The sequence below is a fragment of the Phocoena sinus genome, chromosome 19 (assembly GCF_008692025.1).
Source record: "Phocoena sinus isolate mPhoSin1 chromosome 19, mPhoSin1.pri, whole genome shotgun sequence".
Classification (NCBI taxonomy): Eukaryota; Metazoa; Chordata; class Mammalia; order Artiodactyla; family Phocoenidae; genus Phocoena; species Phocoena sinus.
In genome coordinates, this window is record NC_045781.1 from 42,236,734 (window position 1) to 42,260,339 (window position 23,606).

A 23,606-nucleotide genomic window follows, 5' to 3' on the forward strand; every position below is an offset into this window, starting at 1 on the left:
GCTTATGTTGCAGCTTTTTAAAATGGATTTTGGGGGGAGAGGAATTTTTAAAGAATTGGAGACATAAAAGATGAAAGTCTAGAAAGTCTGTATTTACCAACATCTTAATGATAATTATCCCAGTGTTTTTGGGTTAGGAGTGATTTTTTTCTCTTATGCTTCTTTTCTTATGCTCTTTTTATACCCTCACATTAAAAAAGAAGTCTTTTTAGAATGAGGAAAAGACAAGATTTCTTTTTTAAAAGAAACAACAAAAAAAGAGGGAGCACATCTGCCACAGGGGGGCAGCTGGGAGCCCTCTGACTCATCCTTGACTTCTGTCTTTCCTGTCCAGTGGTGTCAGCAAAGCCCAAGGTGCACAGTCGTCAACCTCGAATTAACTCGTTTGTGGAAGTGGCAGTGGATGGACTCCCCAGTGAGACCAAGAAGACTGGGAAGCGAATTGGGAGCTCCGAGCTTCTCTGGAACGAGATCATCATTTTGTAAGAGAAAACCCCTTCTCTCCGAATGCAGCCTCCCAGGAGAATAGAGGAAGGGGTTGTGGGAGATCCAGGTTTCCTGTAGCAGCCTCTAGTCCTTCCGCCTTTGGTACCTGAGGCACTTTCTCTTCAGGTGTTTTTACATCATCGAGGTCACAGAGTGTTCATTGTTAGCTAGATGGTTACAGGGTCAGCTCTGGGGGGGAAAGGGTATATGTGAGTGTCTTCTTCTTTGGGGTTCCCGCCACCTTCAAGATGTCAGCAGTGTAGTTTCTCTGTTTTCTTCTAAGTTACAGGAGTGACTGATCTGCTTGGATATGATGAATCAAGTATTTGTTTTCCAGGAATGTCACGGCCCAGAGTCATTTAGATTTGAAGGTCTGGAGCTGCCACACCTTGAGAAATGAACTGCTAGGCACCGCCTCTGTCAACCTCTCCAATGTCCTGAAGAACAATGGGGGCAAAAGTATGTACAAAGAAGGGGTACCTGACGTCATTTATTTGTGGGGGTGGGGGAAAGAATGTGAAGGCGTGGATGTCTCTCACATGGTGGATAAACCTGGTGATGCAGTTTCCTCCAGGACCAGAGGCTGCAGTTACTGTACTCCCGGTGGATGTGGTCCGTGGAGTTCTAGGAAGACTGAGAGCTACTCTCTGCCTCTATCGCGGAACTCAGCCCCTTGGTCCAGGGCCCCTAGTGGTGGGATGCACTGATGTCTCCCCCTTGATCCTTCCTCAGGGATGCATACTTTCCCTCTACCCCTCTTTTCCTGATCCTGATGTGTGATGTGTAAAATCAAACTGTCAAATGCCTCCAACCTAAATCATTACTTTCCTAGTCTGATCCCTCAAACACAACAAAGGAGCTTCGTCTGTGGGTGGGTATGTACATGTGTGCCTGCCTGTCTGCGTGGAATGGTGTTACAAATGGTGCCCTGTGCTTAGAAGGCGCTCGATAAACATTTCCTGGTTGTTGGAATGCAGTGGAAGCTCTATCATGATTATTCAGCATGCCTCGGCTGCACGGAAATCTAAATCCTCACGTCTGTTTATTGCTGTTTGTGGTCAGTGGAGTAACCCATGGCTGAGGTATCTGGATCCTCCCTCATAAAGCCTCTATTCAGAGCAGTACCAGATGTGGTGAGGGAATGCCACAGAAAGAAAGGCTCCTTCTTTTCTTGATGTGTGCTGTCTAGCAAATATTTTCTGAACGTGGATTTAGTTTAAGAGAGATGTGTGGGTGGGGAGCCCCGAGTCCCAGGGAGAGTGCTGCTTGATTCAAGAGTCTTTCCTTTCTGAGCCTGTCCTTTCTTATGGGCCTCTTGAGTAGGGTGTGAGGCTCCGCCGGTCTTTTTCTTTCTGCTGGGCACACACTGATGTGGTGAACCCACTCCGGACTCGGGAATCGTCTGAAATGAGGATCTGCCTCTATTCTAATTCTGCAGGGAACACCCCGCTGCTCTGTCTTCTGAGTCGGTCTTTATTTTCCCAAATGCTAGCCTGCCTTTTATAATTTGATTCTCAAGGAGGATTATATTTACTATGTCATTTGGAAATAGACTTGTGGGCATTCTCACATTAGGATCAGCAAGCGACATGAGTGTCCTTTTCTCTCCTTTTTCATTTGTCCAGTTGGCATATTTTTGCTTTCAATTACAAAAGTAATTGTTGAAAAATTGGGAATCACACAAAAGCACACAGACACACAAAGAAGATAAAATTCTCCTGGAAGCACAGTACCTAGAGATAATTATTGTTAACATTTTGATATATGCCTTTCTGAGCTTTTTGTCCCTGTGTGCAGTGTATTAATATTTAAGACATCAGTGAAACAAAATTGAGATCATACATGAACTTATTATTTTGCAACATGCATTCTTCTCTTTAAAATGTATTACTATATCTTTATTTTTAATTGTGATTTAAAAAAACACATAACGTAAAACTTACCATCTTAACCATTTTTAAATGTACAGTTCAGTGGCATTAAGTACATTGACAGGATTCTGCAGCCATCACCTCCATCTGTCTCCAGGACTTTTTCATCTTGCTAAACGCAAACTCTGTACCCATTAAAGAGTAACTCCCTCCCTTCTCTCAACCCACACCATTCAACTCTCTGTCCCTATGAATCTGCTTACTCTAGGTACTGCATATGAGTGGCATCATACAGTATTTACCTTTTTGTGTCTGGCTTCTTTCACTCAGCATAATGTCCTTAAGCCTCTTTCACGTGGTACGTGTCAGAATCACCTTTTTTTTTCTTTCTTTTAAAATTTTATTTTATTTTATTTTGGCCACACTGCACGGCTTGTGGGATCTTAGTTACCTGACCAGGGATTGAACCCGGGCTCTCGGCAGGGAAAGCACGGAGTCCTAACTGCTGGACGGCTCAGTAGTTGTGGCTCGTGGGTTCTAGAGTGCAGGCTCAGTAGTTGTGGCGCACGGGCTTAGTTGCTCTGCGGCATGTGGGATCTTCCCGGACCAGGGCTCGAACCCGTGTCCCCTGCATTGGCAGGCGGATTCTTAACCAGTGCGCCACCAGGGAAGTCCCCAGAATCATCTTTTTTATGCCGAATAATATTGCATTGTATGCCGCATTTTGCTGATCCATTCATCCATCCGAGGACATTTGGGTTGCTTCTACTTTTTGCCTGTAGTGAACAGTGCTGTTGTGAACATGGGTGTCCAAATATCTCTTCAAGTCCCTGCTTTCAGTTCTTTTGGATATATATTCAGAAGTAGAATAGCTGCATCACATGGTAATTCTATTTTAAGTTTTTGAGGAACCGCCATACTGTTTTCCATAGCTGTTGTACCATAAAATATTTAATTGTTCCTCAGAAGTCAGTTTTTGATCACTGTCTGGTAGTAGTCTTATCAGATGGCTGTGTGAAAATTTAAGGTTGAACATTTGGGTAGTTTTCAGTATTTCACAGTCACAAATAATGCTATTTTGATAAACTTATAAGTTTACAAATCTTTGTACCAATTGTTAAAAATGTGTATTAAATTATTGAACATAGACTTGCTGGATTTAAACATTTTTCAAGGTTTCGGACACATTGCCAGATTACCCTCCAGAAAAGTTCTACCCATTTATCCTTCCATCAGCAGTAGCTGAGATGGCTGGTTTCTATTGCACTTTAACATTTATTGGATTTATTTGTAAAAAAAAAATATATACATATATATTTTTTAGCCTATTTTATAATTAACATTTTGCCAGATTTGCTTCATCTATTTCTTTTTGGTTGCAGTATTTAAAGTAAATTACAGGTGTTTCAACCTTTTATCCTAGATTCTTCAGCATGCATCTCATTAAAAAAGGACTTTTTTTACATAATTACTGTACCATTATCACACCTGGCAATATTTACACGAATTCCTCATTATCACCTAATACCCAGTTCATATTCGATTTCACCATCTATCTCAAAGTGTTGTTTTACAGTTGGTTTGCCCCAACCTGGATTTGGGCAACGTCCCCTCATTGCATTTGGTGGTTATGTCTTTGAAGTCCCCCCACCTCCACTCCACCTTTTTTAAAGCTGTAATTTACTCAAGGAGACTGAATTTTTTTTTTTTTCTGGTACGCGGGCCTCTCACTGTTGTGGCCTCTCCAGTTGCGGAGCACAGGCTCCGGACGCGCAGGCTCAGCGGCCATGGCTCACGGGCCCAGCCGCTCCACGGCATGTGGGATCTTCCCAGATCGGGGCACGAACTCGCGTCCCCTGCATCGGCAGGCGGACTCTCAACCACTGCGCCACCAGGGAAGCCCTGAATGTTTTTAAAGTGTGCTTATTGCCTTATTAATGTCCTTTGCTCATTTTTTTACTGAAATGTGCATTTTTCTCTTTTGGTTTTGACAGAGCTCTTTATATGTTAAGGCTGTTATTCTTTGTCTTGTAATTTGTGTTTTCCCAGTTTTTCATTTGCATTTTAATTTTTCAGGCTTTTTTTTTCCTTTTTTCCATACAGATGTTTTAAACTTTCTGTAGTCAAGTCTGTTACCTTTTATATTTTCAGCCTTTTCTTTTATGTTTTGGAAGGCTTTCCTTTATTCTGAGATCAGGTAAATGATCATCTCTATTTTCCCCTAGTTCATTGTGATTTTATATTTTTAATTTAATTCTTCATCCAAATGAATTTATCTTTGTGTACAGTGTGAGTAGGGATCTAATTTAATTTATCCTGAATAGTTAACTGATTACTTTAGCACTACTTATTAAATAACCTATCTATATCCCCAGTGATCTGAGTTGCTACCTTAAGCATATATTAAAAACATATGTATATTTAGGCCTGTTTGGGACTTTCCATTCATTGCTGTTTTTTTTCAGCCTTTTCAAATCACTCTGCCTTAGCTAGTATAACATTATGTTATGTTTTTAATATCTGACAGTTCAAGTTTCTCTTCTTTTCAAAATCTTCCTGCCTCTTCTTTGCATGGATGACATCATCACATGAATTTTACATTATTTTGTCAGGTTCTCCCCTCTTCCTATTCTTCTACCCCCAATCCCTTGAGATTTTTGTTGGAATCTATCATATGTAAAGTTTCTTTATGGAGAATTTTCATACCAGGAACATGGAATGTCTCTAAATTCACTCAAATCATTTTGAAGTTATCTTCAGATAGATTCTTTTAGTTTTTAAAGAAGGTTTGATATTATTTTCAGTGGGATCTTTTTCTATTATGTCTTCTAACTTAGTGTTGTTGGTATATGACTATTAGTTTCTGTATTTTCTTTTATATAATCAGTCACTTGCTGAATTCTTAGTATAGATTTTCAACAGTTTCTTTTGGATTTTCTTGGTAGACGTTTATGTGGTTTCTAAGATCGAAAATTTTGATCGTCTTAGGAGATAATTTTACTTCTTTTTCTTTGTTAGTTGCTTTGTATACAACTTCCTGTTTTAGTGGTGATGGAGTGGGCATTCTCCCCTAATAACTAAGCTTATAGTGACTTATTTAGGTGTCAGGTTGGGTATTAGTTGGTAACCTGTCTTCTTGGTTTACTAATCATTGTTGTCTTTTTTAAAAAATCAGGATAAGGGTTGAATTTTGAGCAAATAGTTTTTATTTTATCTTTTAAAAAATATTTATTTGGCTGCGTCGGGTCTTAGTTGTGGCACGCGAGATCTTTTAGTTGCAGCATGCAGCAAATAGCTTTTAAGCAACCATTGGGATAATTATATGTTTCTCCTTTCAATGTATTATATTAATTTCCTTGTAGTAACAACCTTAGAATTTCTAGAATATACCTAATTGCTCATGGTAGATTATTCCTTGAAAATTTTTTTAGAATTACATGTTCGTATTTTATTTGGGGGTTTTCCATCTAATTCATAAGTGACATTTGTTTGTAGTTTTGTACTATTTTTGTCATCTTTGGAATCAAGGCTAGGCTAATTTTATAAAGTAAATTGAAGTGCTTTCCAACTTCGGGAATAGACTCTATAACATGGGAATTATCTGTTCCATGAGTGCAGGAAAGAGCTCACCCATAAAACCAACTAGGTCTGGCAGCTTTCTCTGAAATAATTCTTTGATGACTTTTTCAGTTCTTTCCCCATAATGATTGGTTTGTTCAGCTTTTCTGATTTATCTTGTGTCAATTTTGTTAATGCATATATTCTGAGAAAACTGTTTCATGTTCAAGTTATTAATATAAAGATTTGAGATAGCATTCTCATTTTTAAAAATGTTTCTAGTTTTTCTCACTTAAAAATGTTGGTATTTGTGTGTTTTTTCCCCATTTTTTTTTTCTTGACTTGCATAAACATTTTTGTTTTAACTTTTGGCTTTTAATTTATTTTTCACAGGACAACTACTTGGACTTATTTATCAATTATACCATGTTTTCTAACGTTAATTTCTATTTTTAACTTTGTTAACCTTTTTCATCTTTTAGCTTTATTTATTCAATAGTCAGTCATTTATAGCTTTTTGAGTTGAAAGCTTAGTGCATTTATTTTTGTCCTGTCTTATTTAATAATAAAAACATTCTTGCTTTAAATTTGTCTTTGATTTTTACCCCACTTGGTATTCAAATTTTTTTCTGCTAAAGAAAAGTGCACAAATCTTAAGTGAGACAGCTCAGTGAATATTTACATGTGTTCACATCTGTGTAATCACCACTCAGATCAAGAGATAGAACATTCCCAGAACCCCAGAAATTTCCCCATGTCCCTTGCTTGCCCTGCCCTGAGATAACAGCTATTCTGAATTTTATCACTGTTGATCACTATTGATTAGTTTTGCCTATTCTTGAATTTTGTATCAGTGAAATCAATTCATCTGTGCTTTTGCATGTAATGAGAGTTTGTTTTTTTTTACTGGGGTATGGTATCCTATTGTATGAATATACCACAATTTATTTGTCTCATCTCCTGTTGGTAGCCGTTTGGGTTAGTTCCAGTTTTTAGCCACCATGAGCAAAGCTGCTGTGAACATTCTTATACAAGTATTTTGGAAGACACAGACATACACTTCTGTTAAATCTATCTATGTGTCTATCTATCTATATCTATCTTGAGGACTTGTTTCATAGGGTGGATGTATGTTTAGCTTTAGTAGAGACTGTCTGGTGGAGAACCAATTTGCCATCCCCTACATTTTGCTGTGTTCTGCTCCTTTTTTGTAATTGCTCTTGTGATTTTCTCTTTGAGCCCAGCGTGATTCAGGAGGATGTTTCCTATGGCTCCCAGGGGCTGTGTTGCTTGTGGCAGTGGCTGCAGCTTCTACTGCTCTTGCTGACGCCAGCCTTAGCACTTTGAGTGTGTGGCTGGGTTTAGTAGTGAGGCGCATCAGATCCAAATCTGATGGAAAATTTGGGCAGTGGGCTGCTTTTTCTTAGAAAAACAAATCTAGGATGACAATATAGATAATATTCTGGCTGTGTTTCCTAAAGCCCTCTGTATAGAGCAAGGCTGTTTCTGATGATTGCAAATCTGTCATGTAGAGAAGTGGTTAAGAACATGTGGACTCTGGAGTCAGACTCCCGAGGTTTGAATCCTGATCCCACCAGCTTTGTACATCAGACACTTAACTTCTCAGTGCTTCTGTTTCCTTGTCTGTAAAATATTGTTTTGAGATTAAGTGAGCTAACAACAGTATGTGACACATGTTCGTACTATAGTAGTAGTAGTAGTAGTAATGGTAGTTATTATTCTGTCTCCTCTGATACTTTCCTTCCCAAAGATTGGGAGGTACAAATCCCAGAGATGGACAGCAGAGACCCAGTTTCCTGATATGGGACCTCCTTGCCTAAATGGGAGGCAGCCCTGAGGTTGTTCCAAGAGAGAATTCTAAGACTGGACAAATGCAAAAGCTTTGCAGGTGTGGAGTGGGGAGGCCATTATTAACATGGGACATTTTTCAGCACCACGGCCTTGGAGCCTGCTCTCCTTGGGGAGCTGCTGGACGGGAAATGTTTCCAGAGTGGTGTCTAGGTATGAATATGGTTTCGTAGGGTAGTGGGTTACAGTAGGTGAGGTGACTCCTCTCATTGTGGCCGGGTCTTCCTGAAACCACTTTTCCTGGGAAAGGGAGTGACGGGTAGTGGTTACCCCACCTGGTGTTTTTCTGCTCCATGGGACATAATTCATTCTTTCATTTGCTCCCTTGTTTTCCCCTGGGTGGACTTGGAGGTTGACTGGGAGACCCAGCTGATGTTTCCTGCCTCCCCTGGCCGAGGGATGCTGCAGTGGAGGGTTTTACTCAAGTCCAGCAGTTACGTAATGGTCAGCCTTGGCTGACTCTGCAGGGACATTGACCTGGCAGTGGCTGCACAGAAGACTTGACTAAAAGTCCTGGTTTGGCTCTTAAGGATGGTTCTAGTCATCTCTGTGTGGAAGCCAGCTTTTGAGTTTGACTATTGCTTTTTTTTAAATTTATTTTTTGGGGACTTCCCTGGTGGTCCAGTGGTAAAGAATCTGCCTTCCAGTGCAGGGAACAGGGATTTGATCTCTGATCGGGGAACTAAGATCCCACATGCTGTGGGGCAACTAAGCCCACGTGCCACAACTACTGAGCCTGCACGCCACAACTAGAGGGCCTGCATGTTGCAAACTACAGAGGCCATGCACCACAACTAGAGAGAGAAAACCCACATGCCACAACTAGAGACAAGCCCGCGAGCTGCAACAAAAAATCCCGCATGCCGCAGTGAAGATCCTGTGTACCACACCTAAGACCCAATGCAGCCAAAAAATAAAGAATAAATAAGTACAATAAAATAAAAATAAAAAATCTTAAAAATAATGTTAAGTCCCCAAAGCAAGAACCAATGCTTTAAGAAAATAAAAAAAGAAAAATGATAATTTATTTTTTAAAAAATTGAATGAATACCAATTTAAAATTTATTTATTTATTTATTTGTCTGCGCCGGGTCTTAGTTGCAGCATGTGGGATCTTCGTTGTTGCCTGCAAAATCTTTAGTTGCAGTGTGCGAACTCTTAGTTGCGGCAGGTGGGATCTAGTTCCCTGACCAGGGATCGAACCCCAGCCCCGTCCATTGGGAGCACGGAGTCTTAGCCACTGGGCCACCAGGGAAGTACCCTGAATACTGATTTTTTTTTTTTTTTTTTCGGTACGCGGGCCTCTCACCGTTGTGGCCTCTCCCGCTGAGGAGCGCAGGCTCCGCACGTGCAGGCTCAGCGGCCATGGCTCACGGGCCCAGCCGCTCCGCGGCATGTGGGATCTTCCCGGACCGGGGCACGAACCTGCATCCCCTGGATCGGCAGGCGGACTCCCAACCACTGCACCACGAGGGAAGCCCTGAATACCGATTTTTTTTTTTTTTTTTTTTCGCGGTACGCGGGCCTCTCACTGTTGCGGAGCACAGGCTCCGGACGCGCAGGCTCAGCCGCTCCGCGGTATGTGGGATCTTCCCAGACCGGAGCACGAACCCGTGTCCCCAGCATCGGCAGGCAGACTCTCAACCACTGTGCCACCAGGGAACTGAATACCGATTTTTAAAAACCTTTTTATTAGGGGAATTTTCAAACATAATCCCCATCCCCCAGTAGTCACCAGCATATGTTTCAGCCGTACCCGCCCCTGGATGATCTTCATTTCTTTCTAGCTTGGTAGCAGATAGGAGCTGAGACCCACTTTTCTCTTGTAGCTCTCCTCTCTGGTAGTTGGACTCATCAACACTGCAGACCTTGGCACTACCAGATTGTCCTGCTTTCAAGGAGGGAAATATGGCTTGAAGTAGATTAAAAAAAAAAATCCAAACTTCTTTATTTTAAAATAATTTCAAATTCAGAGACAAGTTACAAGGCTAGGACAAAAAACTCCCCTATACTCTTCATCCATGTGGTGATATTTTGATGCATTTGCCTTAACATCGTCTGTATGTCTGTATATGCATGTATGGTGATTTGCTGAATCATTTTAAATTATAAATCTTATACATCTTTGTCCCTGAATATTTAAATGTGTATTTCCTAAGAAGGATATTTTCTTGCCTAACCACTATAAATGAACCTAATCAAGAAATCTAACATTTTTACAGTATTGTTATATAATTCGTATTTTCTAATTGTTGCAAAAATGCACTTCAGGTGATTTCCAGGATCCCATGCAAGATTGTGCATTACATTTGGTTGTCCTTAAATCTGGGGTCAGTTCCTCAGCCTATTTTTGTCTTTGATGACACTGTCATTGTTAAAGAGTTCAGGCTGTCTTTTTGTAGAATCTCCTCAGTTTAGATTCAGAGTACTACACATTTTTGGCAGGAGCATTCCAGAAGCGATGTTGTATCCTTCTCAGTGTGTCAGATCAGGGGGCACACAACTCAGCTTGTTTCATTATTGATGATGTGAACTTTGACCATTGGGTTAGGGTTGTGTCTGCCAGGCTCTCCACCGTAAAATGACTATTTTCTCTTTATAGCTAAGAAGTTTTTTATGGGGAGATACCATACTTTGAGACTATGTAAATATCTGTTCCTCATCACACCTTCACCTACTAGTATTTGCATTCATTAATGATTTTTGTCTGAATCAGTTAATATTCTGATGGTCGCAAAATTTTTTTTCCAATTTAGTCATTCCTTCTACATTTATTAGTTGGCATACTGCTGCAAGGAAGAGCTTTTCTTTTTCCTTTATGTAGGTATGTATTATCAGTCTCAACTCATGGATTCTTATTTTATGCATGCGTTATAATTTATTACTGCCATTATTTTGATGCTCAAAGTATCCCTGGTTTGGCCAGTGGGTGCCTCTTCAAGCTTGCTCCTGTATCCTTTTTTTTTTTTTGCTATACGTGGGCCTCTCACCGCTGCGGCCTCTTCCACCACGGAGCACAGGCTCCGGATACGCAGGCCCAGTGGCCATGGCTCATGGGCCCAACCGCTCCGCGGCAGGTGGGATCCTCCCGGACCGGGGCACGAACCTGCGTCCCCTGCATCGGCAGGTGGACTCCCAACCGCTGCGTCACCAGGGAACCCCTCCTGTATCCTTTTGACATGTCTCCATCATATATTTTTTTCCAAACATCATCCAACGTAGATAGAATTTACTATGTGATAAAGGTGGCATTTAAAATCAGTAAAGAAAGGTGAACAAATTGGGACCATTGGTTAACCCAGTGGTTTTCAAAGTGTGGTGTCCAGATCAGCAGCATAGGCGTCACTTGGAAACATATTAGAAACATAAATTCTCAGGCCCTCTCCCAGTCCTACAGAATCAGAAAACCTGGAGATAGGGCCCAGCAATGTGTGTTTTAACAAATGCTCCAGGGCATCCTGATGCCGGTTCAAGTCTTAGAACCACTGAGTTACCACTTGGGAAAAAATACAGTTAGATACCTTCCTTACACTAACACTTGTGCTGGTTTTCTTTATTTAGTTTTTAAACGTTTAACGCTTTAATCAATCTGGAGGTTTTTCTGGTGTATGGTGTAGGCCAAGGATCTAGTTGTATTTTTTCCTTATGGGTTTTATGGTGTCACTGTTTTCACTGGAGGGAGTGCCAGTATCAGTTTGGACATCCCTCTCCTCACTGCTTTTTTTTTTTAATTTTTATTTTTTTGGCTGCGTTGGGTCTTAGTTGCAGCATGCGGGATCTTCATTGAAGCATGCGAGATCTTTCGTTGTGGTGCACTGTCTCTTCGTTGCCACACTCGGGCTTCTCTCTAGTGGCGCACGGGGGTCCAGAACGTGTGGGCTCTGTAGTTTGTGGCATGTGGGCTCTCTTGTTGAGGCGCGTGAACTCTGGCGTGCAGGCTTAGTTGCCCCGCGGAATGTGGGATCTTAGTTCCCCGACCAGGGATTGAACCTGTGTCCCCTGCATTGGAAGGTAGATTCTTTACCACTGGACCACCAGGGAAATCCCCTCACTGCTCTTTTTCTTCAAAACTTTCTTGGCTCTTGAGCCTTCATTTTTCCTGAAAGACTTTATGTATACACACACACACACACACATAAATATCTATTCTGTGTCTATATATTCAAGGTGATGAGTTTGTGCTGAAATCTCCAATTCTAATTCAACCTCACAGAGTTCTTCCTAACTTTCCTCCTTTCCCCACGAGAACCCTGGCTCTCACCATCATCCACATCTTTACTCATTTCTATATGCACAGGAGGCGGTTAGAGAATTGCTGTCCCCAGACCACTGTGAAAAATGAAGTACCTTCGAAAAGCTTTTTGCTTATGCTCTTCGTTTTCTATGCGTGTCTGTTTTCTTTCCCCATGTGTGTCTCCCAGATTTAAAAAAAAAAAAATGAGAGAGGGAGAAAAAGCAAACAGCTCCCTATTTATTTAAAAATCTTATAAGCAGAGGGTTGTAACTGCACTTTATGTTCCAAGAACAGATAGGCCAGTCACGAGGGCTGCACCACCTCCCTCCCTCTTCCATGAGGATGGAGTGTTCTGGTGGGTGGGCCATGCATCTCAAGGAGGCAAGCCTGACAGACAGTGCATGCATTTATTTTAAAGTAAACACCACACTGTTTTTCCAGTTTTTCAACTGAAAGAGAAATAAACCACTGATCCTTGGAACCTGAGTCAGAGGGAGAAGAGACAAACTTTTTAAAAATTGCTCCTAAGTTAAAAACAATTTTAAATTTAAGTTTGAGAAATTATTCACTATTTCTTCAGATGAGGAGGAGGCGGGCAAGAGACAAAAGTGAAAGGAAGGATGTGACAGTCCTGTAAGCTGGTAGGGAGCTATTATTTAGGGCATAGCTACAAACTCCAGTGCCTTGATTAGGCCTGATGGGAGAATGGCCAAACCAGTTCTGCATCGCCAAGTAGTTACTTTTATGAACCTGGTAAACCACTAAGACCTAGTTATTTCAGTCTCATGGAATACTCACAGAAGATTTCTGAGAAATTCTCTCTTGCTCCCCAAATTGAAAATAGTATAATTGTATCTCTGGGATGTGCCCCCCCACCCCCGATACCACAATCCACAGATGCTCAAGTCCCTTATATAAAATAGCATAGTATTTGCATATTACCTATGTACATACCCCCGTATACTTTAAATTATCTCTAGATTATCTGTAATACCCAATACAATGTAAGTGCTTTGTAAATAGTTGCTGGAGCACAGCAAGTTCAAAGTTTGCTTTTGGGAATTTTCTGGAATTTTTTTTTTCCTGAATATTTTTGATCCACACTTGGTTGTATCTGAGAATATGGAGCATGTGGATATGTGGCGGGGGAGGCTGACTATTAATATTTTTTCTGATAATAAAAGCAACGTATGCTCCTAAAACTGAAAATGTTACTGTTATTTTTCTGATTATTATTGTTGTTTTATGCTTATTGAAAAAAAAGACAAAGAACATTGTGAGTGCTAAGTATGTATCAGGCATTGTTCTGAATTCTTTATCTCTATCTGTCTATCTATGTCTATATCTATTCTTTCCATTTAATCCTCCTGCATACCTATAATGTAGGTTGTACTGCCATCCCCTTTAATGAGGAAATAGGCAGATTTTATGTAACTTGCCCAAGATCACATAGTAGGTGGTGGCAGAGTTGGGATTTAACCCAGGCCTTTTTGGTCTCAGAGCCTTTGCCTGCAACCTCTGCATATACTGCCTTCCAAAGAAGAAGCTTAAAAAAATCACTGGAAATTCTTTTTTTTCCCCCCACAAAGCTAGCAAATCTTGTTCCGTTATTATGAACTCCATTGAATGTTTGCATTTTTTTTTTTTTTCTTTGCGGTACGCTGGCCTCTCACTGTTGTGGCCTCTCCTGTTGCGGAGCACAGGCTCCGGACGCGCAGGCTCAGCGGCCATGGCTCACGGGCCCAGTCGCTCCGCGGCATGTGGGATCTTCCCAGACGGGGACACGAACCCGTGTCCCCTGGATCGGCAGGCGGACTCTCAACCACTGCGCCACCAGGGAAGCCCCTGTTTGCATTTTTTAAAGACAATTTTTTAGAGCAATTTTAGGGTTCACAGCAAAATTGAGAAGGTACATGGAAATTTTTTTATTCAGAGCTAACCTGGTTAATACTTTGTTATATATCCACTCAGCTTTTTGGGGGTATGTCAACCATATATATATATATATATATATATATTATATATATATATATATATATATAATATATATGTATATAGGTGTGAGTGTCTGACTTTTTCCCCAAATTGGGAACTCACTCTACATATTGCTTTATAACTTGCTTTTTTTTCCACCCAGTTTTTCTACCTCAGTGAAACTAGATCCTTTTAATGGCTACAACAGCATTTTTTTGGTATGAATGCACCATAGTTTAACAGATCTTTTATTGTTGGCCATTTCTGTGTCTTTACTACTACAAGCAAGACTTTTCAGTAAATTATTGTAATGATATCTTTGTTCTCCTGTCCTTTTTTTTCCCTTAGGGTAGTAAATTCCTAGGCATGCATTGCTGGGTCAAAAGGCAGGCACGCTGCAAGTTCTGTGATATCTGTGGCCTCGGTCTGCTGCAAAGACTGGACCCGTTTACACAACCCACCGTGTGTGTGCACGTGTACTTGTTTCCCTTCCCCCAGTGGCGCTGGGCAGTACCAGTCTTTTAACCTCTGCCAGTCTGTTCGGCTGCGACAGTGATTTCTCTTTGTTATTTTAATTTGCATCTCTTTTCTTTTCTCCTCTCCCTTTCCTTCTTGAGGAACTCCTGGGTAAACTTTTGTCCTTGCTGCCTTGCTGCAAATGCTGTACCAGGTCTCCGGTCACCTCCATGTGACTCCATCCAGGGTCAGTTCTCACTTCCAACTCACTTGCCTTGCAGACTGGATACAAGGAATCCATCCCTCTTCCTTGACCTACTCTTTTCACTTGGTTTTCAGGACACCACGCCCGGCTGGTGTTCTATATTTCCAGTCACTCTTTTCCAGTCTTCTTTGCTGGTTTTCTCCTCGCTGGTCCAGAAGCCTTGGGATACCCCAAGTTGGCTTAGTCCTGCATCCACTTGTTAATTTATACCTCTTCCTTTCACGATCTCATCCAGCCTCATGGCTTTAAATTTGGTCCGTTCACCTATGACTTGCACCCTGGACCTTTCTCCGGGCAACCTGAGACCGTGTTTCTAAATGTCTAATCAGCATCCTCGAATTAACCTGTTAAAAGCTGAGCTATCAGCTTTCCATCTCAGGCAACGGAGATGGAGATTTGGTGTTGGTCAGGCTGAAAACCTGGGTGTCCTCCTTGACGCCATTCTTTCTATTACAACCCACACCCGGTCCATCAACATGTCCTGCCCTGATTACCTTCGAGGAACTGACTGTTTCTCACCCTGACAGCTGCCGTCACCCATGTCCACCTCACCACCACTTCTCGACTCAGGAGGCAAAGGCCTCCTAACTGGTCTCCCGGCATCATCTGCCTTTGTCTCCCTACACTTCATTTTTGAGCCTAGCAGCCAGAATGATCCAACCCATAAGTCGAATCACATCCCTCCTCCAGTGGTTGCCTTTCTCACTAAAAGTAAAAACTGAAGTCCTTCCCAAACGGCCTAAAAAGCCTTCCCTGATCTTTCTATCACCTCTCTGTTACCCCATCTCAATCATTCCACCCTCACCAAACCGCCTCCTGCCCACAGGCCTTTGTGCTCTTCCTCCAGCCCACTGCTGCTCTTGTCTCAGGGCCTTTGCACCGCCCTGACCTTCTTCCCCAAATATTTCTTCCTTGTGTGTCCTCCTGCCTTTCTCCCTCACCCTCTTCCAGCCCACTCAGATGTCACCTCAGTGAGGGCTTCCCTGATCAATTCAGTGATTTTTTTTTTTAAATTTTACCAAGGTGTGCAACATTACCGTGAACTTTCCCACCACCTCAGTAAGATCCCTCCTGCTCACTTAGCTCTGGTTCCCATTAGTTCCTGTTCCCAGCCCAGCCCCTGGCAACCACTACGCTGCTTCCTGTCTCTATAGATTTGCCTTTTCTGGACACTTTATACAAATGGAATCATACATGTGGCCCTGACCAAACCACCTTAATTTCAGTTCCTCCCTACACAACATTCCCTATTCCTTTCCTTGCTTTATTTTCTTTTTAGCAGTATCCCCATATAGTATATATATATATATATATATATATATATATATATATATATATACTTTATTTATCTGACTTATTGGCCTCTACAACTAGAATGTGAGCTCCATGGGGGCAGGCACTGTTTGGTTTTTGTTAACTCTTGTACATCCCCTCACTCCTGTGCCCAGAACACAAAGAAGATACTAATAATATAATATAATATAATATATACCATAACATAATATATTATACAATGTAATGTAATAATATGATATTAGTATATATATAATATACATATTTAATTAGATTAGTGAGGATGAACATCTTTTTATGTGACTGTGGTTTTTGTGGCCAGTGTCGTGGCTGACCGCTGAGGCAGAGGTAGGACCAGGGAAGTGCTGGGTGCCCTCTCTGGGGAGGTATCAGGCAGAGTCCGTCCCCAGCCTCCAAATGCAAGGCTTTGTTTCATTTTACCTCCATCCAGTTGCAGTTGTATCAGTGACTACTCTCCTTGATGGGCACCAGATGCCAGGCATTGGGATTTAAAACCATATTTAATAGTCTCTGAAAAGCTCCCTGTGTGTTGCTTTCCATCATTGTGCACCTCAGGCAGATACGGCCAAGCCAGAACCTCAAGGAATTTCTGAAGAAGCCAAAAGCCACCCCCTCCCCCGACCCCAGACCCCCAGCTTCTCAAAGTTACAGCTGGGCCCAGCTCGCAGCTTTGGTGTCAGTGGAGAGCTGGTCGAAAGAAAAGGTCCTTTTAGCCAGGAGTCTCGAAAGTAAACACACAGGCCCCTGCCACGCAGGGTAAAACAGACCTGCTCTCTGTGTCACCGGCTGAGAGGCTGCCTTGTGAAACCTCACTTGAAAAAAGAAGAAAAGCTTTCTGTCAGGAAAGCCATCCCCTGTACGTGGCTGCCTCAGTGTGGCCTGGGGTTTAAGGCCGCCTCCAGAGTGTTCTGTAAACTTACTGGCTTTGGAGGGCCGTCAGCCTCGTGGGAATGCCTGTTTGAACAAAGAGTGATGCCACCCCTCAAAACACGAACGCTGGCTGAGGTCGTCCCCCTTTTTCTTTTTCTAATGGTATATTGAAAACTTTCGCATTTTAATCCATAGTATTTGGTCAGACAGTTTTCCCCTCTTTTCTTTCTTTCTCTCTCTTGTCTTCTTTTTTTTTTTTTTCTTTTTAGACTTGTGAATTTGTCAGTGTTGGATCAGGATTTTGTATAACCGGAAATTTCCTTCTTTTCTATCGGGCATTTTCTTAGGGTTGTGAGAGGGGCCTGCGGCGGAGTCGGGGGTGGGGGCAGGGTGGGTGTGAAGTTTATTTACCAGCATTTGCACAGTAAATCTCTTTGAGCACTGGGCTAGATGCCGGAGATGCAGCAGTGAAGTAAGGCAGACAGTCTCGGAATTTAGGATCTAGAGAGGAAAGCGGACAGATGTTGGACAAATAACTGGTGCAGACTGTTCCAGTTGTGACAGATACGATGGAGGAAAGTGCAGGGTGCTCTGGGAGTATATCATTCAGGACTCAACCTAGACTGGGGTCAGGGAGTGTCAAGGAAGGCTTGCCCGAGGAAGTGACACCAGAACTGCAGAAGGATGACATGCGATTGTCCAGGCCAACAAGGAGAAAAACATTCCAGACTGAAGGAAGCTTGGAGGCAGGAAAAAGCTTAGTTCAGTCAAGTTACACAGAGAAGGCCCCCGGGGCTGGCCGGGCCTTGGCAGACAGCTGCTCGAGATTATGACCAAAAACAGCAGGAAGGAGGCGCCCAAGCAGCGCTGTCCAGTAGAAATGTGATGTGAACCACAGACACAATTTAAAGTTTTCTAGTAGCCACATTAGAGAAAGTAAAAACAGAAATAAACAGGGGGGAAATTCGTTTTAATGATCTATTTTCTTTAGTCCAATATATACCAAATGTTATTGTTTTAACACATGAGATCTGGTGTGTCATTTACACGCCCAGCACATCTCAGTCTAGAGATAGGAAAATGAGACTGTTGCCTGGATATGAGCAGTTTCCTTCCGCTTGCCAGAAAAAAAACCAACCCTGAAACATTGCATCTGATGACGGGGCCTCTTCCTTGTGCCAGTTCCCTGAGAGTGGCTCCCGCCTGCCTACCCATCCAGTCTCCCAGGTTCTTCAGGGGAGACACCGCGGCTGCTGGGGTCATAACGAAGATCAGACCTTGTTTAGCCCATCGGAGTACCTGATTTCCTCTTTTCCTTCAGTCTTCTGGGATTCTAGGAGCATTTTTCTTAGAGCAGGAGACTTACTCTTGTAGGAGAGTGGTGAGTTGGGAGGGAAAGCAATCCTGGATCAGAGTGAGAGTGCCACAGTTACACGCGTGGTGCGGTCAGTGCTACGGTCAGGTACAGAGCGGAGATTTTCACCTTAGCGTCAGGCCCGGCCTGGGGGATGCTGTTTATTATGTACAGGATAGCAAGGCACACAGTTCTCAGAATATGATGTCTGTGTCTTCCCTCCCTCCCACTCCTAATTAACTGATTAATGTTTATTTACACGTGTATTACGTGAATTCATTCTTTTGGGGCCGGGGACTTTGTGGTAAAGGCTGAATTCCCTTTGGACGTGCTGCTCCCTCAATCCTAAAACCCTCCTCAACAGATAGATTGCTTCTGTATATATTTTTAAAGATTCTTAGGATACTTTACAAGTCAAGGGGCACAACTTGTGGGCCTAGGGTGAATTCACTTTTGCATGTGTAGTTTATACGTGTGTTTTTGTGCTGGTGTTTGCAAGTCTGGTGACTTCATACAAAGTTGACGACAGTGACCTATGTCATGGGGAAAGGGTTTGGAATGTGTGTGCTTACATCATATTTTGAATTTCTTTTTCTTTTTTTCATATTTTGAATTTCTGCTTGAATTTTTAATAATAAGCATGTTTAAAAAATTGTAAGTTAATGTTATTTATTGTGGGGCAAATATTATATAGCATAAATGGGGAAATTTTTAAACTTTTTATTATGGAAAGTTTCAAAGATAAATAAAAGTAGAGAGAATCATATAATGACTGAGTCATCCTGTATCCATTACCCACTTTGAACAATGAGGAGCACGTGTCCAGTTGTCTTTCATCTCTAGCCCCCACTTTTTGGGGATGTATTTGAAAGCAAATCTTAGGCATCATGTCATTTCATTTGTAAACACTTCGGTATACGTGTGTAACTGATATTGGAAATTGAGAAAAAATACATATGCACTGTGCAGATAATGGAAATTTAAAAAGTGAAACCGTTATTTCATAATCTGACTCTTCAAACACAACTTATTGTTTTTCTCTGCTTCATTTATTTCTTTGCCCCTTTACATACTTATTTTTACAGGGTTTTATAGTAGGGTGCTTTTTATAACTTCATGTTCTTGTTTTTTTTTAAATTAACATTGTAGTGTAAATGATTTTCCATGTTGTTCACTCTTCATAATCATTAATCCAAATCTTTTTTTTTTTTTTTAAGATGTTGGGGGTAGGAGTTTATTAATTAATTTATTTATTTTTGCTGTGTTGGGTCTTCATTTCTGTGCGAGGGCTTTCTCTAGTTGTGGCAAGCGGGGGCCACTCTTCATCGCGGTGCGCGGGCCTCTCACTATGGCGGCTTCTCTTGTTGTGGAGCACAGGCTCCACACATGCAGGCTCAGTAGTTGTGGCTCACGGGCCTAGTTGCTCCGCGGCATGTGGGATCCTCCCAGACCAGGGCTCGTACCCGTGTCCCCTGCATTAGCAGGCAGATTCTCAACCACTGTGCCACCAGGGAAGCCCCATCCAAATCTTAATAGTGGCATAATATTTCACTCATTTGAGATTTGTAATTTTTCAAAAGCCATTTTTTAAAAGGGGTAGTTTTTTTTTATTGTGAAGTGATTACCACAATAAGTTTAGTTAACCCTTATCATCTCAGGTAGATACAAAAAGAATAAAGGAAAAAAGTGTTTTTTTTCCTTGTGATGAGAACTTTTAGGATTTCCTGTCTTTGCATCTTTCCAATAGATCATACAGCAGTGTTAACTGTAGTCACCACGCTGTCCATCACATCCTTGGTCCTTATTTATCTTACAACTGGAAGTTTGTACTTTTTGGCTACCTTCATCCAATTCCTTCACTTTGCTGATTTGTTTAAAAGGAGAACCTTAACCATGGAAGCGCTCTTCTAGCTGGGCTCCTGGATTTCACTATTCCGAGACCGTTGAAAAGGAGGGTTATTCATTGAAACCCTTTCTCTGCTGTGTTTACAGACACGTCCTCAATTCTGTGCAATGGGGAGAGGTGGTATAGTCACCGAGGTTCCCTGAGGGCGCAGAGAATGGATGAGCTGCTCAGATGGGACTAGTCTAGGAATCCTCCGAATTAATGGGTGATGAGGACCACCCCCGCCTTGGGATAGAGGAGCTCTAATGACAAGGCCACAGTAATTAATGTGAACTGACAGTTTATCCTAAAAATGCAGCTTTCCCAGATCTGTATTTATTTCCTCTAAATCACTTTAAAAATAGGCTATAGCTTTACAAACAGTGAGATTCACCAAGACACATGAGGCTTTTTTTTTGTTTCCTACGTGAAGGGGACCCTCAGTTGATTCAAGAGGGACTCTTTGTCTATAAGGTACCTTATTAGATAGATGACTCAGATGAATAGCCAGTTCTGAAGTGTCTATGTCAGTGCATTTTTTTTTTTTTTTTTGTGGTACGCGGGCCTCTTCACTGTTGTGGCCTCTCCCATTGCGGAGCACAGGCTCCGGACGCACAGGCTCAGCGACCATGGCTCACGGGCCCAGCCGCTCCGCGGCATGTGGGATCCTCCCGGACCGGGGCATGAGCCTGCGTCCCCTGCATCGGCAGGCGGACTCTCAACCACTGCGCCACCAGGGAAGCCCCATTTTTTTTATTTTTTATTTTTTTGTAAGTAAAGAAAAGCATGTGTAGCTTCAGGGGTTTGGACTGTAGAACACTGTGACCCTGAATCAAGAGAAATAAGGACGATCATGACTGACGAATCTGTCATGTACCTAAATGAGGATGCATGTGCCTAACCTCTCCTCCATCATTCTTGTGGTTGGAGGCGAGCCGTCCCTCTTCCTCCCATGTGAAGGGCAGACTCTCCATCCATGCTTTGGAGCCCACCCTTTCCTGCCTTCTCAGGACTCCTTTCTGACTTTGCTCCTGCCTCTCTGACTGGTCTTCTTCCCCAACCTGCTTCACCCCGCAACGTGCTAGCTCTTTGCCTGAAACTTCAGATCACAGTTGAGCTGTCAGTTCCTCAGGAAACTTTTCCTGATGCCCTGACCAGGCCAAATATCCAGCACTGATGGGACCATAAGGTCTCTTGCATGAAATCTGTTTCACAGTTGCAACTTTACATTTCTTTGTGACATTATTTAGTCACTTCTGTTTCTCCCACTGACTTGTGAGATTCCTAAAAGCAGAGACTATGTCCATTTTCCTTCTTCATTATAACCCAGCTTCTAGCACAGTGTCAGGCACATAAAGGATGCCCAGAAAATGCTTCTTGAATGAATGCACAAGAAAAAGAGGAGAAAAATAAAAGTTTAAAAACTGGCTTTGTAAAATGAAGCTCTTTTCATTTTTAGAGGAGTTGATGCAACCGTCAGTCAACCAAGACTTTAAACTTTTATTTATTTATTTATTTTTGGCTGCGTTGGGTCTCTGTTGGTGCGTGCGGGCTTTCTCTTGTTGTGGCGAGTGGGGGCTACTCTTCATTGTGGTGTGCGGCTTCTCATTGCGGTGGCTTCTCTTGTTGCGGAGCGCGGGCTCTAGGTGCGTGGGCTTCAGTAGTTGTGGCACCTGGGCTCAGTAGTTGTGGCTCGCGGGCTCAGTAGTTGTGGCTCACGGGCTCTAGAGCGCAGACTCAGTAGTTGTGGCGCATGGGCTTAGTTGCTCCGCGGCATGTGGGATCTTCCCGGACCAGAGCTTGAACCCGTGTCCCCTGCATTGGCAGGCGGATTCTTAACCACTGCACCACCAGCGAAGCCCCAGACAAGACTTTAATTTGGAGATAATTAAGGATACATTCCAAGCAGTAGCCTACAGAAGAAGCTTCAAGGCCAAGGTAGACGCTTCCTTACACCATGTGTTCTGGGAAGACTCTGCCAAGGCTTGAGTGATGGGGGCCGAGGGAAGGTGGGTGAAGCAGAGTCAACCTTGGTACCCTAACAAGAATTCCAGTGTCTACAGCGTGCTGCTAGCTTGGTAGAAGAGGCTTTCTCTTGTTAGGCTCTGGCTAAGGTTGGAAGCCAAAGAGACATCGTAACAGTAAATCCTGGAAGCCTCTGGCTTTCTTTACTGCGAAGGGAATGTGAAACAGTGTTCTCTTTAAACCTGGGGTAGCCTCCAGTCTGTGTGTGTCTGAGTTAACGGGGAGCCAGGGAAGGGAAAGGAGACTGTTTACTCTCTGCCCTTCTGGAATTTCCTCCGGTTCCGTTCCTCTGTGCACCAGTGTTTCACAGCTACGTGTAGAATGAACACTGACCTGTTAATGAATGCCCTGTTTATTTTCACTTTCTTTTGATGGGCCTATGGGATTGAGGGCAGAAGGAGGCCGGAAGAAGGAGGTTTGTTTGTTCCACTGAACAGCTCTGTTAAGGCCAAATCAATCACATCTTCCTCGGGCTTCTGAGACTCTTGGCCGGAGAGTACTTGGTCTCCCTTAAAAATATCCTACTTTGTGTCCTGTTTTGTTTTTGTCAAATTTCCAGGTAAATCCTTACATTTGTATTCTGAGTTAGGAAGAAAATACTTTTTCTCTTAAATGATATAAGCGTGATATACATGCACATACATTTGGTGGTGTGAGAGCAGGGAAGGACAGTGATGATAGAAGATTCTAAAGCAGAAAGTTCCTTCATACACTGCAGTGAAACTGCCCAGGCAGGGCTTCTGGTCTTAACTGAATTGCACTAAGGGACACAGTTTGGCAGTTCTGGTTTATGTAGTTTTTTCTTCTGTCGGAATGAGGAAGGCAACTTCCATGCCCTATTTATCTATACTTATTGGTACCATATGCAAACAGCATATGAAAAAGTCCATGTCAGGAAAGGGAAAAAGTAAGTCTTATAAAAATATTACTCATCCTTGTTGCACGTAACAACTCTTCCCAATAGGAAATTATTAACCTGAAGCCACTTGCAAATCTGAGGCTTTGAAGTAAGGGAAAATTAGCATCAGAGCTACTCCCTAAGCAGCTTGATTGTATATTTTATACCTTTTCATATTTCAAAATGTGTATGTAGCATTGAATTTGTGTAAGTTTTTTAGTTTACAGTCACTGTTTGTTCTTTAGGTATGCTGGCTTGAAAAAAGAAAAGCTATTATGGAAAATGTCAAAATACACAAAAGTAGAAAGAATAGTCCATGAACCCCTATGTGCCCATCACTCAGATCCACAGCGGGCTACAGGTGGCCATTCCCACCCCACCTTCCACGGGGTTATTTTGACATAAATCTCAGACATGTTTCATTTACAAATATTTCAGTATGGATCTCTTAAAGATAAGGGCTCTTAAAAGCCATAACCATGATACCAGCTTCATACCTGAGAAGCTTAATGGTAATTATTTAATCTCATCAAATATTCAGAGAGTT

General features: G+C 42.3%; 1 protein-coding gene across 2 annotated transcripts in view; it reads left to right on the forward strand.

The window, feature by feature from the left end:
* The window catches only part of WWP2 (WW domain containing E3 ubiquitin protein ligase 2), a 151,731-nt gene that overhangs the window by 27,027 nt on the left and 101,098 nt on the right, over positions 1–23,606 (forward strand). Inside the window, exons 3-4 of one of the 2 annotated variants that reach the window (XM_032611982.1) lie at positions 335–482; positions 824–945. In XM_032611982.1, the coding sequence (XP_032467873.1) occupies positions 335–482; positions 824–945 (270 nt within the window). The remainder of the gene's footprint in view (positions 1–334; positions 483–823; positions 946–23,606) is intronic. The other variant, XM_032611984.1, reaches the window with a different exon arrangement.